The following is a 20,152-nucleotide window of genomic DNA, read 5'->3' on the forward strand; positions in this document are numbered from 1 at the left end:
TTTTGTTCAGTATAAATGGAATTTCAGAGAACATAAAGGTTTTTCATTATTTCCTTTTTCCTCAGAAGAGTTAACTCAGAGCGCTGTGGAATATAGCAGATTAATTTAACACAATTTTGTCTATGAAGCCTGGAAGTCCTATATGCAGTTTGAATACACTTGCCTTTCCCTCTTTTTCTCTTTCTCTCTTTCTCTCTTTCTCTCTTTCTCTCTTTCTTTCTTTCTTTCTTTCTTTCTTTCTTTCTTTCTTTCTTCTTTCTTTCTTCTTTCTTTCTTTCTTTCTTTCTTTCTTTCTTTCTTTCTTTCTTTCTTCTTTCTTTTCTTTCTTTCTTTCTGTTCTTTCTTTCTTTCTTTCTTTCTTTCTTTCTTTCTTTCTTTCTTTCCTTTTCTTTCTCCCTTTCTCTCTTTCTCTCTCCCATTCTCCCTTCCTCTCTCATTCCATCCCTCCCTCTCTCCCTCCCTTCCTTTCTTCTTTGAAGAGGGGAGAGGCAGAGGGAAATGGAGACAGAGAATTCCATGCAGGCTCCACACACATTGCAGAGCCAGACACAGGGCTAGATCTCACAACTCTGAGATCATGACCTGAGCTGAAATCAAGAGTCAGACACTTAACTGACTGAGCCACTGAGCCACCCCATCTTTATTTTTCTTAATCAATTACTAGATAAAATAACTTTTTGCTTCCCCAACAATGCCAAGTTTGGTATGTCCACCTACGAAATGCCTCTATTAGTATTTAATAAATGTTGATAAAATGAATTACATATGACAACTAATCTTCATTTCTGTCTTCCTGTTGACATTTTCAAGATAGAATCAAATGCATTAAACAAAATAAATATGTTCTCCATTTCTACAATTTTAATTAAGGAATAATTCTTGTAAATAAAAGTATTGATTTTAAGTAAAAAGATAAATGTTTCAGAAACAAATGCTAACAAGTGATCATTGTCATCTATTAAAACAGAACAGATACTTTATCTTTTCTCTTTTTTTACCATGTTTATGAATGACCAATAATCATTGAATAAATGGAAAAATTATATGTATTTAAGTAAAAAAATTGTCTCTGTGAACAACACCAAGATAATGAATGTCTCATTGCTTCTATTCATTAAATACTAATATCATGTGCATGCTCTGCCACAAGAAGAGATAGTTCAGTCTACCTTATAGATTCATCTATTTCATCAAAAATAGTTTTGAGTCATTTTCAGCAATATTATTCTTTTGCCTTATTCTTCTCTGGGTAAAAACGGCTAACCTGAGATTGTTTTTATAAAATAGCTAATCTGAGGTCACACAACTCTGTGAACGCAGAGACAAAACTTTCTCATGGGAGACCCTGGCTTCATTAGAATTGTGTTCAAATCCCTTTCACTGTGGCTATGTCAGATGATGATACAAATACAATAGGTACCATCCAGGGTCACAAAACACTCACCACAGTTGGCCTCATCTGATGCGTCTGCACAGTCTGGATCCTCATCACAAACCCACAGCTTGGAAATGCAATGTTTAGTAGTTTTACACTGGAAATAGTCTGGAGAACAGCTGTTTTCGGCTTAAGGAGAAAACATCTATTAAAATGTAGCTTTCAATAAGAACAGTTTATCTAAAAACCAATTAGACAAACAAATGCTTAAGATAATCAACTGGAAATGTATTATCTTTTAATTAATAAATCTCTGAAGGTGAAGAGTTTTAACTTGCATAATCTATAATATATTCCAAATATTCTTTTCAGTAGAAATAAATAAAAAATATTTCTGCAATGATGCATTGGATAAAAAAAATCAGAGTTTTCAAAACAAGGCCACCTTGATTACCTGTATTTTGAAATTAATTTTAAAAATAAAGAATTCAGAGCCTTTCAGAATAATTTTACCAGATAAATAAATGTAAGAATTTATGCATATGCATTTCTATAAATAGAAAAGGACTAAAATCAGAAGATATTCATGAATAAGGAAATAAAAAGCAAAAAAACTTATCGAAATCTCTAGTTGTGTTGAGTTTTTGAGGGAAGACATGAATGTCTGACTGTAAACTGCATCACAAATCTTAGTCAGTTTAATGGATCAGCTCCTAGAATGACTAACCATAAAGAACTGGTACCGACTTTATTCTGAATGCACCATCTTAATCAAATTGCTGGGTCACTGCACATTATTTACTGATAAAAGTTTTAGAGGAATAAAATAAAACCTCAGCAAGACAGAAACGTTGGCAGCAGTTCTGTTGAAACCCTGAAACTTGGCAGGTACTTTATTGTTCAGATTCTGTATGTGTTCGTGTATATGTGTGTGTGCATGCGTGTCTGCCTATGTGCCTATATGTATATGACAAACTGTTTTGCTTTCCATTTAATCTAGTTTGATTTTATTGGTGGGGGATGGAAATAAGAGATAAAAAGAATAGAAGATGTTTTACTACTGTCCTTTGAAGTAGCTTGCTAAGACACATTAAATAGAGTATTATTTACAATTTTAACAGAATTTTGTTAGGTTATTTTGCTCAGATGTTCTCATCATACATTCAACATGTATTTTATGAGGAAAAAAGCAATCTCTTGTTAACGGAGCTGATTTCAAGTAACTAATTAGTCAGTAGAAGAAAATTACCCGTGGCTGCTTAGTGTGGGCAAAAAAAAAAAAAATCAATTTATGAATAAAACACTATAGTCACCTATAATGCTGATTTTGCTTCTTCTCTTAAGGATGATACGAATGAATGCATGTTGTTTCACGTTAATCTTCGGGTACCTTTTTTTTAAGATTTCATTTATTCATTCATGAGAGACACATAGAGAATGACAGAGACATAGAGGGAGAAGTAGACTCCTCATAGGGAGCCTGATAGGGGACTCGATATGGGACTCGATGGGGGACTTAATGGGGGACTCGACCCCTGGACTCAGGAGGCAGATACTCAACTACTGAACTACCCAGGTGTCTCTCTTCAGGTAGCTTTTTAAGTGAAGACCATCCATGGGGTGCCTAGGTGGCTCAGTTGATTAAGCATCTGCCTTTGGCTGGGTCCTGATCCCAATATCCTGAAATCAAGCCCCATGTAGAGCTCCCAGCTGGTCAGGGAGCCTGCTTGTGCCCCTCCCCCTGCCCCTCCCCCTGTTTGTGTGCTCCCTTGTGCACTCCTGCTCTTTCTCTCTCATGAATAAATAAAATCTTTTTGTTTTTTAAAAAAACCATCCATGTTTTAATGTTCTCTATACTCTTTATAGAGAGCTTCTTAAGTGACCAAAGGTGTCAGTTTGGAAGTCTTTGTCACAATTGCTGTTATGTGTTTCCACATTGTGTGGATGTATGGTACACGATAAAAATTTTTAGACCAACATCAGTCGAGACTCAGAAGTAAAACAAGACAGAACATTCTCAGGTGACTTACGACAATCCCTTTCATCTTCCTCATCCCCACAGTCATCTTGTCCATTACACCTGAGGTTTACTGGGATACATTTTTGGTTCTTTGTACACTTGAACTGACCCGACAGGCAGACATGTGTGTCTAAAAGAAGGAAAGAACAACAACAATTAAATATGTGCTGAAAACTGTGTCTGAATTTATTTTTTTTTTAATTTTTATTCATGATAGTCACAGAGAGAGAGAGAGAGAGAGGCAGAGACACAGGCAGAGGGAGAAGCAGGCTCCATGCACCGGGAGCCCAACGTGGGATTCGATCCCGGGTCTCCAGGATCGCGTCCTGGGCCAAAGGCAGGCAGGCACCAAACCACTGCGCCACCCAGGGGTCCCTGTGTCTGAATTTAAATCAGTGCAGTCAAAATCAGGTAAGAATTAGATTTATATTCTCGGTTAAGAATGTAATCACCTACCACAGTTGAGCTCATCCGAATTGTCTCCACAGTCATTCTCTCCATCACAGATGAAAGCAGGCAGAGCACAGAGCCCAGTGCCGCACTGAAACCGGCCTGGCTGACATTTAAATTCAGCTAGGGGAGAAAAGAGACAGGTATCATCGAATGCCAAGCATCATTCACGACCTCTTAAATAGAGCTTTTCTGACATTACAGATATTTATTATTTCATTATATGAAACATATCCTGGAGCACAGCATGAATGTCTTACACATAGATAGCTCTTGGATTCAGATACATGGTACTGCTAAGCTATGAGCAACTCAGATGGCCTCCAGAATACATTTCACAAATTAACAGAAGAAATCCCAGGTGATAATTATTTTGCCTTATTTTTGAGTTTATATATGGAAGAATGATAACAATAATCATCATAATAAAGTAGGATCTATTGAATATCTACTCTTTATCAGAAACAAGGTAAGGTCCTTCCACATAGAGCTACTAATTGAATCTCATCATAACCTTCTTATCTCAATATCACCATAACCACTTTATAAATGATGAAACTAAGTCTCATGGATATTAATAACTCACCCAAGTATGTACAAGTTTCAAGGGCCAGATTTGGAAATTAGATCCAGATCTGATTCTGAAGTCGTCTCAGAAACTACGTTGCTTGTATTAAAACATTTATCTTTTGGCTCAAATAAATCAACCAAATATTAATAAGTGATATTTTAAACTTTTTTGGAAAATTACTCTTTTATATTTATAATATTAATTAAAAATTTCCTTAATATTAAAAAATAACTCAATATATGCTTGACTTCCATAGGTGAGTTCTAAAATGTCATTTAACTTCAATCTATAACATTTACTAATCACACTAAATGCTGAAACTGTATGATACTTAATTTTCTCACACTCTGGACATGTGCATTTCCTCTATTTACTGTTGCTTCATATATGATTTTCTTGAATATTCCTTTGCTACCAAAACAACCTTCTCATAAGAAGAGTTATAGATTTCAGAGGACTTTCAATGCCTGGAAAATAGCTGGGAAGCCCATTTGACCTTTTAAATGTGTCTTTAGAATGATCCTTGGTGTACTAGAGCATCATAGAAAATGTAATTAAAAACTTAGGATGCCAGAGAATTCGTGATGCATCAATTCAACCACGTGTATTTAAATAACATTGTTGAAGTTTGCAAGTATATGAAACATCCTGGGATTAAGCTTCCCCACCTTTTCAGATGAAATTAGAAGTATTACCAGTAACTTAGTACTACAAATTTTGGTGATGCAGCTCTTCAAAAATGAATTCTAAATGCTGCACAGACTCCTGTACATCACTTTCCACCTCACCATAACTCTTAAAGTAAAGCTTCATGCCTACAGATGTTCAGTGCTGTTAACCTGTCGACTCCAAGTAAAAGATCATTTACTGAAAGATCACAAGAGATAATGTCACCAATAAAAACATGTAGTATTGGTATTTAACCAGGATAAGGATGATATAGAGACTCTTAGATACCAGATGTCTCTTTGTTTCCCCTCAAAAGACATTAAGGTTATATTTGTTCATCATCTATTTTGAAAGTGTATAAATGTGAAAAACTTATTATACTAAATCTTTGGTTAATTTTTTATATCAGTATGGTTACAACATGATATTCCAGGCAAGATTAAAGTTAGAGCTCAGGAGCTGCAGATAGTTTAGAAGGGAAAGCATTGGGAGACACTGTGTCTGCGGGTCATTATGGTGGTATTTCCTCAGAGAACACTTGAGTAAATATGGGCAGGAAAAGTCATCTTACTATCAGGGCTCATTTAACATATTTGTTCTTTATTTTCATAAATTACAAAATAAATTGTATTTGTTAATTTATTGTATTGTCAAAAGTTTACTTTATTGCGGGGAAATCAATAACTTTTTTTTAATGAGTAACTTTCAGTTAGTCACCAATATAATTTCTTGTTACTTTGATAGTCCTTTTAATTCAATAACTTTAAAAAAGAATAACTCAGGCATAGTACAGTACAGTACAGGCATAGTACATGTCTATCATGGTGAAAACAAAAACTGTATTTAAAAAAATCAAAGACCAATGAAACTTTCAAAAACATAAAGAGAATATTAGGAAAGTGATGACTTCTGTAACTTTTTTCCTTTTCCTTGAATATATTATTAGCTGCTTTCAAAGCTATAAATGAACTATGGGAAACAACTTCATATGTTTTATATACTTGGTAGTGCAGAGGATGGAATATATCTCATCTAAGTAACTATCTAGAGGCCCTAAGTTTAGAGCAGTTTTGTAATTATGTGGTAGAAAGTTCTACAGCAGAAAGTAACTAGCTTTTACTTAAGAGAGTATACTATCTCTCTTTAGTGCAAGCCTGGGGATCTTGAACTCAGTTGTCAAGGCCAAATCATGGCAACTATCCACTGAAATTTGAGAGAATTATCACGATTGACTATAAGCATCTTCACTTGACAGTACAGTATTGGAGTTGCCCATGGAATGAACTATAAAAGTCTATCAAGAAATAGTTATACTGATTGTCCATTAAACCAAAGTTACCAAATATAGCTAAATGTATAGACACATATATGTACATACACGTGGGCCATATATATATATGGCCAGCAAGTTTAAACTATTTATTATCTGAGCCCTTACAGAAAGCTTGCCAAATGCCAAATATGGCTAAAATATCATCAGAAATATCAGGAAAAAGGTATCCTGAATTCATTAAAAAGTTGAATTAATTTGGCTAATTTGAATTAAGTTAATTGAATCACACTTTCTTAGGAATCTTAGATAATTGAAAATATTTAATCCCAGGTTCACGTAGGAATATTTAATCCCAGATTCACATACTTGCAAACTTCAATAATGTCATTTAAAATAAATGTGTTTAAACTGATGCACCATGAATTCCCTGGCATCCCAAGTTTTTAGGATGTCATAAAAATATACACTTTATATAATATATAAATATAGATATACATATATATGTATATGCATGTGTATATATATGTATAGGGTACCTAACCATGCCAATCACAGTTTGAGTCCAAATATAATTGGCAGTCATTTTAAGGCAATTCCTAAGAGTATAGGAATGATTAGTAGAACAAACTAATGATTCATATTGAAAAAAAAAACTCACTTTTAAGGAATTTCCAGTAGTGTAAAACTGATAAGTAGTTGAAAGATTAATCCTTTAACAGTAAGATTTGTTATGAATTTGCCCATTTTGCCCATTTTTACTTCTAATATGGTGATCTATCCAGTCAAAATCATGCTGATTGTCATTATACTGATCATTGCATGAGGAGTGTAATTTTTCTTCTAGTAAGAAAATTGAAGACAAATGAAACTTCAAGACAAAATTGCTGATGACATCATTCTAAATGTAATAATTAACAGAGACATACTCAAGACAATGTAACAATTTCTGATGTATACTTAAAGATTTTGTAAAAACAAAAGGCAATATTTAAGGTCTCACTTCAACTTTCAAGGTCTGGGATATAAGTAGCTCTAACTTCTAAATTCCTACATTCACCAATGTACTCACGACAGTCATCAGGTTCATCAGATCCATCGCCACAGTCATCCACAGTGTCACATTTCCACCAGAATGGAATACATTTGTCAGTTTTACATCGAAACTTGAAAAAAGAAAAAAAAAAGGAAAAAAAAAGGTTGAAGAACCCTACCTTTATATAAAATGGATATTTAAAAACTCACCAGGGCAGAGCAGCCTAGCCTACTCTCTTGCTGCAAATTTGAACTGTGGTGGTCTTAGAGAATTCCACAATAGGGAATAAATGCACGACAAGTAGCAAAATGATCTGCCAGGAAAGCATATTGTTCAGGAAAACCTCCTGGGCTTTCTGAGCACAGGCAAGCTTATGCATTTACATATGATCTATGGTTGCTCTTGCACCACAACAACAGTTATGTAGTTGCTACAGAGACCATGTGGCCAGCAAATTTAAAATATTTATTATCTGAACCTCTACAGAAAGCTTGCCAAATGCTGAATATGGCTAAAAATATCAGCAGAAATCTCAGGAAAAGGTATCCTGAATTCATTGAAAAGTTGAATTAATTTAGCTAATTTGAATTAAGTTAATTGAATTGCACTTTATTAGGAATCTTAGCCAATTTGATTAACATCTCTCTATCTGTATTCCTTAGCTACTAAAATGAGGAGTTACAGATAATCCGGATGATCCTTTCCGGTACTGTCATGCTGTGATTTCATGGAACTGTCTGAACATAATGCCTTTAGCCATAATGAATATCTGCCCACATAAATTTTAAGAATACTTCTTTAAAGCAGTTAAAAGCAGTACAGTTATTTTCAGTTTTCAGAATTCTTAATAAATATACATGGTCTTTTGCAATAAATAAGATAAATCATCATAACTAAAAACAACAGGTACAAAAATTGCACTGGACAGTTAAAAAGGCAAGGAAGAATTTATTTAAAACTACCGCAATAGGGGAGAGAGATTGAACTGAATTCCACTGAAACAAAAGGCAGGGGTTGATTTAAGCTCTGGTATAAACTAATGGAAAAGTATAGAGGATGTTGGCCAATATGATTAGGCCATTCGTATTTGCCAGGTGGTACTTACCAAAGCTGAGCTCCCACCTTCCCATTGAGTCTAAAACAAGCATATACTACCTTTCTTTTTCTTTCTTCTTCTTTAAGATTTTATTTATTCATTCATGGGAGACACAGAGAGGGAGGCAGAGATCTAGGCAGAGGAAGAAGCAGGCTCCCTATGGGGAGCCTGATGTGGAACTTGATCCCAAAACCCTAGAACCACAACCTGGGCCAAAGGCAGATGCTCAATCACTGAGTCACCCAGGTGTCCCATGGACTACCTTTCCTTGATGATTAAATTTCTGGGGGATGGTTCCAGATCCTTGAGGAAGATATTCCTAGGCTGCAAAATGTAAGAGCTGGAGAAAATTTACATCTCAAAGGGGCAGAGAATAATTCACAACTGCAAGTTTTCTAGAATAAGTGCTCTAAGAAAAGGGCCTCAGGGGCCTATTGTCAGGAATAAACTGCCTAAAGTTAGTCCATCCAAGGAATGTTAATGCTATCATGGTCAATGACTTACCAACCTATAGTATATCCTCCCCTACGAAGCCTAGCAGAGAACCTAGCAAATAATAGGTAGCTCTATTTTAAAATGAACATTTGTATATAAAAAAAGTTTAAAAAATAAGGCTGCCACAGATTTTTTTGCTGAATATTATTTTTGAATATTATATATATATTTAAATAAAACACCAAAGAAAATTGCTGTAATAAAACTTATTCTCAAGATTATCCAAAAACCTATTCACTGACAGATTTATTGCTTAGCAGGGAGCCTGACCTGGGGCTCAATCCCAGGATCCTGAGATCATGACCTGAGCTGAAACCAAGAGTCAGAAGCTTAATGGACTGATCCACTCAGGCACCCCTATTAATGTGTTGTATTTGTTCTATCATCCTTTTCATTTAAATAGTTAAAATTGTAAGAAAAAAAATCTATTACTTACAGAAGTAGGAAATTTTTTTCCCTTTCTCTCTTTTCTTTTGGAATAAACCCTCAAGTGGAAAATTAACAATAGAGAAACTAGTTGAAAATGTTATATGGTAGTAATTACTTATAAGCTATTTACCATACATGTAACATGTTGCTAGAAAAATGTTCCAGAAGGTTATATTATTGCATTTTTTATAAGAAAGGTAATCTGAATTCAAATTCTTCTCCTGAAACAGAGCACAGAATTATTGTTCCTACTTAACTACACTATTGACCTAATGTACGTAGAGACCAAGAAAACCCAGGAAATTTATACCCTAGTGATCTCAGACTACAAATTAACTACTTTCAGTTTTAAGCTTATTCTCACAAAATAAACTAAGGAAAATCACACTTTACAAATAGAGAGTACATACATCTAAGACAATTGCCATTAAATTTTTATTTTATTAAAACCAAGCAATAGATAAAGTTTAGTAAGTTTCTTCTAGCACTATCAAATTATTTTCTTCTTTATTTCGACAGAAATTCAGTGAAAAGCATATATCACAAAATTCATCTGGAATTGAAAATAGTAGTTTGACAACTTTCTACAATTTATTAATTTTCTTCTTGAAGTGTTTCTGTTGCAATTTCAATTTGAATGGCCTGAAAGCAAGGTGACATTCTCTTTGGATGCTGTATGCCAGACAGATACGTAACACAAAAGAATATAGCCTAGGTTCAACTTTCCCTAATGAGACGGATTAGTGAGCTAAAAGTTTGTTCATTTAAAATACTATTAGTTTCAAGTAAGAGAAAATTTGACGCTAGCTTTTGCTGAACCTCTCTGGATACCATGAAGTTGATTCAAGGCAGATCTACATTATTTTCTTAAATAAGAGATTCTTTTTTTCCTAGTAGCAATATGGAAGGGAATCGAGCACTGTGAATCCAGGGGAAGATCTGACTGTTCAACTGATTTTCCCATTTTTGCTTAGCCTGTGGTCATATCTGTGGTGGTTTTTATAAATTACCACAGGAAAAATATTACCTTTATAGATAGTGACTGTCTGGGGATATCAGGCTAACTCTGAAAGCAATTGCCCTGAACATTAAACATTTCCAGTCATTACAGTATATCAAAGTACATTAGCAAGAGGATTTCATGTCTCCTGAGTATATTCAAAGCCTTCCCAATCAAGATTTGAAAAATATCTAAAATACATATTTTAAACTCACTACATATGCCTGATTTAAATAAATACCAAATGTTGGAATTATATAAGACATGACGATTGTGCTTGCCATTTCATTTTTAATAAGAACATAAAAGGTTTGAGCTAAGAAAAGGCCGGGGTAAAATACACTTATTATGTTACTTTTTATGCTAATCAACATTTTATTCATTACTCTCAAAGGAAGATTTCTTCTATTTTGTGTCTGGGCTTCATTTTTTCATACTTAAATACAGTAACTTAAAAAAGATAAATGCTAACTATAAGTATAAAACATTCCTCATGGTAAATGTTCTCTAAGACTAATATCTTCAAAAAATAAATTGCAAACTGCAATTATCACCCACAAGAAGAAGCTATAAAAAAAACTACTAAATACATGTCTGTTAAAATGGATACAGGTATAAAATGCAAATTCTGCATACACAAGTGAGGTTTACTTGCAATAGAAAAAGTCTCCATTTAAAAACTAAGTAAAGTCATTTTTAAATTCACTTTTATTAGAAAATAAAAATGAATTAGCTTTAATATTTGAAGTGATAAGTGCTATAAGAATTGGATTTGATCTTATTTTTTACCCGATTTTCATGTTCATTTTCAATTCTAGTAGAATTCTTATTGGTGTGATCTGCCTATTTTATTTTTCTAAAAAATAATGAAAATTTTATTTTCATAAAAATGAAACGAAGTGATAACTCTTTTCTTCAGGAAGTACTGCTGACAACAAAAAATATCTGATCCACAATTTGTGTTGTGGTTGCTGTTCTCACTATTGTTGAATTTTTAAAATTAAAAACAAATTCATGTAAAAAAAAACTATTGGGGTATTTAAAAGTTCTATATATTTTAATCATATCATCAGTGATACTAACTTGGGAAATAATTTAATTATATGAATAATATTTTTAGGGAGTGGATTTAGGTATTCATTTAATTGGTCTGATTGTTTTTTGGCATTGACGAAATATAGGTTTTCTTATATAAACTTTGAAATGTTTTATTCCCTTTACTATTAAGGAAAGCTGATGTTTTGAGATGTTCTGTGTATCAAGTGTCCTTTTCTGTTTGGCTACTGAGGTTCAGCACCTTGTATATGGCTTAGACGGGCATCATCGTTTCTACTAAGTCACGTAAGGCCACAGTGTTAGGCCCCAACAGAGTGACTCTTGGGCCACTCCAGAATAAGGGGCTAGAGGTTATTTCAGGATAATCGGAAGTTTAAACCAGAAATGATCTAAACTAGACAGTACTAACTGAAATTGTATTTAAAAAGTTTTAAGAACCTGAGATTTCTCCCTTAAATTTTCTCTCTGTGAATAGTTTGCTTATTTTGCCTCTTACAGAGACTTAAATTTCTAGTTCTCTATAGATAATGCATTGTATTTATACAAATACTTAGGGGATTATAATTAAAACAATACACTTTGTAAAGAAAGAAGAAACTGCAACCTGTGCCTCCAATTATACCTCAGACCCTCCTGATGGCAGCTCACACTAATTGCACAAACACCCTTGAGTGTGTTCTCATTGCAGTACAGGACAAGGGCAATAACAACACTTACTATGTACCAGGAACTTTTCCCATTTAATCTCCATAACAGTGGTCTGGAAATATTAGTATTTCCATTTAAAAGACAAGAAAACTGAGGCATCACGAGGGTAAGTAACAAACCCAAGATTATTCAGCCAATTTAAAGCAGTCGGTGTTACAGTCAAAGTGAAACTGGTTTCAGAGTCAGAGTGGTCAAGTGCCCTCAACCACTACACACACTGTCTGCCTCAAAGTGCTCTGATTTTTTGCACTGTACAGTTCTTTAAGCTGGGTGAGCTAGTATTAGCTTCTTCATTCTGAAAATAAGCACACCCTAAGAGGAATTCAGCGTTTTGCCATGAAGTCACTGCTCCAATTAGAAAACCAGCAGATTCAAAACAGAGAATTCTAGGAACACATTTAGTCATAGTTTCTTTGACAATTTTATTTTAAATAACAGAGTGACTCAAATATAACAAAATCAAATCTTAGGATTTCATAAGACTATGATACAAAATTTGAAAGTAGTAATATCAAGTCCATGTAACTACCTACCATTGGGTATACATCTTAATATCTTTAGTAGAAACAATTACATGTTGGAAAAAAAAAACTTTTGGAAGGGAATTATTTAGATAATATAATTTTTCAATTAAAAAACTCTAGAAAATTACTTTTTATCCAATTCATCTTTTCTCTATCACTTGCTCTGAGGAATGGGAGAGGAGCAGAGATGGTGGCAAAGCAGATTATCTAGGAAGATTTGTTTATTTATTTAAACTGTATATATCTTAGTCTTTGCCCTATGCCACAATCACTGTGCCTTCTTGAAATATGTCAGATCTCTTCAGATGATTGTGCTATATCCATTTGTGATTTGAACCATTATTCTGTGTGGGGCTTTGTAAAAAGTGGTTTTCAGCATTGTTTTTGTTTCTCTTTTGGCTTCTATCTGTATCTCCTATCTCCGAAGTTCTCATTCTCAGAATATAGATCAACTACTTTTCCTTTACTATGTGATCCTCTATATAATGTATGGAATGGTCATCATGCTATGCTAAACAACAACAAAAAAATGATGCTTCAAAAATGGTTTAAGTCAATAAAATTCAAGCAAAGCCTTTATAATAACTTGATGATGTATCTTAGAACGTGGTATCTAGACCTCTACTCACCTGACTGGCTGTGCAGTTGGATAAGCAAGTCCTATTGTCAGCTGCAAGATAGAAGTTGGTGGGACATGCACAGGTATGAGTCTTTCCAGGGGCTAAAAGGCACAGATGACTACAACCTCCGTTATTTATCATACAGAGATGTTTGGAAACTACAGATGAGAAAGAAACAGAGAAATCAAGGCCTAAATGTAATATGGGATTAGAGACAGGCCATTTAAACTTCATAACTTGTAGAACTTTGTAATCAAGAAGCCATCAAGATCATACATATAATTAATTGTACTTGGTTATAAATTCTAACTGTTGCCCAATGGCATTCATTTTACCATTAAATAATTTTAAGGATGCATTTCCACAAGACAAGCTTTTTAGTAGAAAAAAAATTGTCCATCAGAAAAATGTAGACTAGAAGCATTTTGGATGAAGACATACATATGTTTAGAAATATAAATGTAAAATAAAACAATGAAACAATGATCTACAACTAATAGTGTAGTGACTTTGTTTTCTAAGACAAATAGTGTTTTAAGCAAAATAATCAAAACTTTATTCCATAAGGTCTGATAGAATTCCTACTAGACATAGGCTTAAATAAACTGGATATATTTATCATTTGTAGAGCCCCAGAGATACATAAACATAATTCCTTCCACCCAGCATTCCAGAAAGTAAGGATCCTATAACTATTATGTAAATAAGTCATTTCAAGAATGCATTCTCTACTTCTCCAACTACAGATATTATTGTTACTTCAACATAATACCTCAACAAATTAATAATTCTCTGTACTATCATTGAGCTTCATATTCCTTAATAGACATATTCATATTCCTTAATAGACATACTTGAAATTAACTGATTTCACCCTATACAGTTGTGCTAAATAATGAAATCTGGTACTCTTTCTTTTTTTTTTTTTTCTGGTACTCTCTCTTAAAGCTAAATTTACACTTAACCATGGAAGAAACAAAAATGGAATGTTACTAAAGATGTTGATGCATTTATGGAAATCATGGAAAGAATAATTACCATCAGGTTGTCTATAAGAATGATACACCTGGATATCTGTGATGGCATGCCATGAGTTAATCAGTGACAGTCTGTCTGCTCCCGAGGTTTTATGGGCACGGCTGAGTGACTTGGTTTTCCCATCAGTCCAGTAGATGTAGTCTTCAAACAATGTTAGTGCAATCACCCCTGGAATATCTTGATTAGGGACTGTAATAGGAGATGGTAAGATTAATGTTCAGTCTTGGAAGACTGCCAGTTAAAATATTCAATACTACATGGGCTGACAGATACAACTGCTACAGAACTTCATGTGAATAATTGCTGTGACAACCTGTCAGGCCAGCAAGGTTCTTTATTACCAGATAAGAGAATGCAGGATCTGGCGCAGGAGTTTACTTTGCTCAGAGTTAACCTGATTTGACCACTAGGAAGAATGCAATCCTGCTCACGAGTAATGTCTGCTTCACCAGAAACAAATACCATCCAATATTTTAGAAAAAAAAAATATATCCATCCAGTTGTTCCCAACTTAAATCCTTAAATCTACAGGTCATTGTACTGCTTTCTCCCACCTCCAAATTGATTAAATTATATATCCAGGATGAAATGTTTATCTACCTGGAGAAAGAGTGACTCTAAGCCCACTATAAACTATTTTAGTCACTGAGATTTTATGAGTATCTTTACATGCACGATGAGCTGGGAAAGTGATGGAGGAAAATAAGTGTGACAGACAACAATGCATTAGGCAGATTTAACAGCCAAAAAACTGTTTAGTTGCAGGTTAAAATTATTTCATGATTATACTTTCATTATAGGACTAAATTTAAATGTAAATAGTAGATTAAGCATCACAAGTGTGAATTTTTCATTCAAGAGATTCCAGGGTCCTATCAGGCACACGAGATATGATAAATTTGTTGGTTGGTGATTTAACGTTAAGTAATTTTAAAATGTGATAGAGTTTTCTTTCAAAAATTTTTCAAAAACTATAAATAAAGAATTTATTTATAAATTTACATGAGCTTTACAATGTTTCTCCATATTTATTTTCATATCTACTTTTGGAAATTCTGAGAAACTGTTCATTTGAAAAAAAGGTACTATAAGTCCAGTAATAAATACTTTTTATAAATTAGATTTTCATGACCAAGAATTAATATTTGGCATATTCCTCATTCAGGAGTAACTGGAAAACTATCAAAAGTTCAAATACAATTTGTTGTTTTTATTCAGCTGGGCCAAATGTGCTCAGAGAATTCACTATGACACAGAGAAAATAGAAATAAAAACAATAAGATGAGACTCCTCCAAACAGGTGACACTTTAAACCGCTAATGACTATCATTGTAGGATCTAACTAGAAATCCATCTCAGAGTAGATACTATGCCTATAAAGGAAACAAAAACTCAAGAAAAATCCATATGTGTATACTTTTGATGCAAGCACTGAAACTGAATTGTCTGTGTACTCCTATGGACATGAACCCTACTGTTAGGATGATAAGTGGAACAGGATAGAAAGATGCAAAGGACATTTTACCAGAATGAATCATATCTGAGTTATTTACACTAACTATTCCCACCTCCCCTCCTTAGCTGTATAAATTCATTCCAGAAAGATTTTTAAAAATGTGGTATAATGTTAATCAGGTGAATCCTGGTGATGGGTGATTACAACAATCTTTCAACATATGTGTATGTTTAGAAATCTTAAAATGAAAATTGGCAGAAAAAGTTGTAACTTCGAGAAAGATTCCATTCAAATTTCCTTAGATGCAAAGAAAATAGTTGTATCGTTAAATATGGACTCAAAAAGATAATTATCATTTAAAAAAATATCAGTCCACCAGAGATTCAACTAGTTTATACACAAAAAGTGGAGCTATTGTAAGAATTTTCTTAACAACTCTAATGTTTCATAGTCTTTTAATTATTCGGTAAGTAACTTATAGCTGACATTTGTTAAGAATTCTAGTACCAGGGAGTTGGCAGTGGTTTTCAGTACGTGGCCCCACAACAAAGAATGATCAGACCCAAATATTAATAGTTCTGAGATTGTGAAACCCTGTAGTAGTATATCTACTTTATATACCTTGTTTTATTTAATATGCATCATTTTATTGGATAGTAGTAGGTACATCTCACTTAATAGACAAGAAAGCTAAGATTTGGACAATTTAATACCTTGACTAAAAGGGGGATTAAAAACTGGTAAATGAAGTACTGGTATTTTAATCTAAATCAGACTCTGGCTGCTGAGTTCTTTACATTTTACCTATTAGCGCTGCTTTCAAGGAAGCCAGCCTTATAGGTTAAGTATTGTAATAGACTAAATTGTTTCCTTCTTTTCCAAATTCATATGCTGAAGCCCTACTCCCCAAGATGACTGCTTTTGGAGATAGGTAAAAGTGGGGTCCTAATTCAATATGACCAGTGTCCTTATAAGAAGAGAGAAACAGAAACACGAGGGGAGTACACATACAGGGGAAAGGTCTTGTGATGACATAGCAAGAAGAAGCCCATCTACCGGCCAAGGAGAGAGGCCTCAGGAGAATCCAAGTCTGCCACCACCTTGGTCTGGACTTCCGGCTTCCAGAAAATAAACTGTTGTTTAAGCCACCCAGCTTGTAGTACATTGAATGGTAGCCTTAGCAAAGCAATACAAGTATATAAAGCAATAAGACTAATTTCATAAGTTCCATGTGAAAGTGCATGGGGCAGAAGGGGTGTGAAAAGGACAAACAGACTCCATGCTGAGCACAGTGCCTGACTTAGGGCTCCATCCCAGAACCCAAAGATCATGACCTGAGCTGAAACCAAGAGTCAGATGCTTAACCAACTGAGTCACCCAGGCACCCTGAAAGTCAGTTCATTTAATTACTTGATTGAAATTACTTCATATTTTCAGACATGGGGCAATTTAAGTATTGCGCACATTTGCTATCTCTAAGCTTGTAGTGACTACCCACCAGAAAATCTCTGTCATCAGATAATTGGTATAAATTTATGGAGATCAAAAAGGTGAACTCTTATTTCAGAAGAAACATGGCACACAGCTGAATGTACAGAAAATGTAGAAAAGGACAAGGTGATGAAATTAGTCCATTTGCCCAAAGTGACCATCTGTTTGATTTAATCCCTTGCTTGAAATTGGCTTAAAGGACAGGACTGTCACTCTTAGCCTTAAAGGCCCACTCCGGGGCTGCTCATTTGGCAAACATATTTATTTCCTAAATAGCATCAAATGCAACCTCCAGAGTATTTGTTCTAGAGAAAACAAAGTTAATTAAAACACCCACTTACGTTAACAAGGGGAAATCCAGTCCTACATATCTAACACGTTGGATAGTAAATCCAACCTTCTATTCTCTAAGAGATGGTGATTGACAACAAATAATGTCAGTGAAAATCAAGCAAACAAAAGAAAGCAAAAAAAAAAAAAAAACACAAACAAACAAGATGTTTTTATGTTGCCTTTCTAGGAGCTCAGCTTACAACTTGGCAGTACACCTTATTTTCTTCTTGAGGACTTAAACCTCTCCAATAAGTTGACTATTTGCTTAAGCTTCTATGAAAAAAAAATGCCATATATTAACTGCTAAATGATAAATATAAATAAATGAATATCATGTTTCCTTTTCCATAAACAGATGAAGAATTCAGCCCACACTGAGACTAAATGAGATGTTCTAAGCCAAATCATCATATATTCTGGTATAAGAAACTTTCCTGATTGAGAATGAGAAAAATAAAATTGCTTATTTTTGATTGTCTATGTTTTTACTTACTTTTACTTTGTAAATATGTATGTATATATGTGTACATGCATTCATATATTACATATATGTACATTTGTAATATATTATACACACAGATTTGTGTGTGTTCATATATAATTCATACGTTTATAACAATAAATAAGTCCATATAAATATAAACATGGGATGTGATGGCATGAGGGAAACATTTAACAAATTCACTGAGATGTGACTGTGTTTATGGAAAAAGTAGTCAATGTTTTCTCAAAATAACAATAGCTATCCTTTTTAAGAGAAAAATAACATGACCGATTATCATATGTAAGACTGCACTTGCTTAAGTAAAAGAGAAATGTGAAAAATAAAATTAAGGAACTTTTCATTTATAGATATTCAATAGTCATATAAAATGAGACCGAAAAAACAGAGCTATTGTGTGGGCTGCAGTTTAACAGGTATTTATTATGTATTTAAAGCCTATTTTAAAGCTGCTTTCTGCAGTTAAGTCTATTCTGGATAACAGCTTTATTTATTATACTGTTGCCAGCGTTTCACTCAAGTATTAGGCTCTTAATTTTTATCTTATAGACTATATCTATCAGAATAAAGAAGTTGGTATTTTGCAAAAAATACATCAAAGAAATACTCTTTGTGGAGGTTTTCCTTTAGTCATACTGGATCCTATCCTATCAATGTTCCTAGTAATAATGACAAATAGAATAGGTAGCAATCTGGAATGCTTTTGCCTTAACCACTGCCTCACAATGAGAGTTATTCTATTACAATACTCTTGATTATTCTTTCTTTCTTTTTTTTTTTTTTTTTTTGGATAGCATTCATCATGCTAAACAAGTGTATTCCTGGATAATATCATTCTAATTTTGTAGAATTTTTAGTTTAGATACTTAACAAAATGCACCAATTACATTGAGGTATCCATCTTTTGTAGAGTTAAAATGTCATAATTGATGCTATGGGAAGGATATAATATTGGGATAATGGCAGATTCAGCATGACTTTGCCCAATGGGTTAAAGTAGAAATTTCACTAGAGATGTTCTCTCTCTCTCTCTCTCTCTTTTTCTTATATTTCCTCCAAGATTTACTTTAAGAATTATATGTTATTTTAAAACATTACTTCATATACAGAAATTCCTGTATTATATTATTATAAATATTATTATATTATTTATATTATATTATGTATTTATATTATATATTATAAATATTATTATAAAATTTATTATTAAAAATTACAATAAAAACTTTAGCAATATTTTCTAAAGTTCATAGAATACAGCCACCAAATTCAATGATTATTATTATGAATAAATACAAAGAGTAACTTGAACATTACTTTTTTTTTTTTTTTTTTAGTATAAATAATTTATATATTGTTTGGAGGAAAATACCCAAATAGTTGTCACTGTATGACTGACTAAGTTTGGAAATTTAATCTCCTAAAAATTTAAAGTACACAGCATATCAAATAAAACATTAAATTTTGTCATCTTTTTCTTTTTTAATGTATTTGAAGACTCCCATTGCTTATTCTTGGTGCCGTTATACCAAGTAAAGGCTCAAACTCCCTTACACTTGAAATACTGCAAATTTTTTCCAACCTTTTCATTGTTTTTAATCTCTTCTAATCTCTTTTGTGTCAGTCAGGTTTCCTGAAGTGAACAAATAACACATTTTTAAATTATAATTGAAAAAAATTTAATAAATGAATTATTTACAATGGTGTGGGCATGAACAATGGACTGATGATGATGGATTGTATTTTCCTAGGTCTGTTATTACAACCTCGTGAAAGCTATAGCCTAGGGAAAAGAACCATGCAACAAGAACAGTGATCATTCAGTGGAAGAGCTCAGCCAGTGCCAAACCACTGTGGTCGGGCCTGAGGGATGGGAAATAAATAAATATTCCAACATCTTCCTCCATTCACCAATCTGGCAATCCCATGGATTCAATTCAACCTGAAGCGAAGATGACAGAGCCTGGGTGATGCAGTCCACAGAAGTCCACATTCTAACATGTAGGACATTGG

The 20,152-nt window shown here is 33.5% G+C and overlaps 1 protein-coding gene across 1 annotated transcript in view; it reads right to left on the reverse strand.

The window, feature by feature from the left end:
* Window positions 1-298: 298 nt before the first annotated feature.
* Window positions 299-20,152, reverse strand: part of LOC112912762 (low-density lipoprotein receptor-related protein 1B-like) — a gene marked incomplete at its 5' end in the record, with an annotated part of 93,272 nt that continues 73,418 nt past the window's right edge. Inside the window, 6 exons of the mRNA XM_072745185.1 lie at window positions 299-1,564; window positions 3,406-3,525; window positions 3,852-3,968; window positions 7,428-7,521; window positions 13,329-13,477; window positions 14,358-14,546. Coding sequence (XP_072601286.1) covers window positions 1,392-1,564; window positions 3,406-3,525; window positions 3,852-3,968; window positions 7,428-7,521; window positions 13,329-13,477; window positions 14,358-14,546 — 842 coding nt within the window. The remainder of the gene's footprint in view (window positions 1,565-3,405; window positions 3,526-3,851; window positions 3,969-7,427; window positions 7,522-13,328; window positions 13,478-14,357; window positions 14,547-20,152) is intronic.

Source organism: Vulpes vulpes, unplaced genomic scaffold (genome assembly GCF_048418805.1).
Source record: "Vulpes vulpes isolate BD-2025 unplaced genomic scaffold, VulVul3 Bu000000725, whole genome shotgun sequence".
NCBI classification, from domain to species: domain Eukaryota; kingdom Metazoa; phylum Chordata; class Mammalia; order Carnivora; family Canidae; genus Vulpes; species Vulpes vulpes.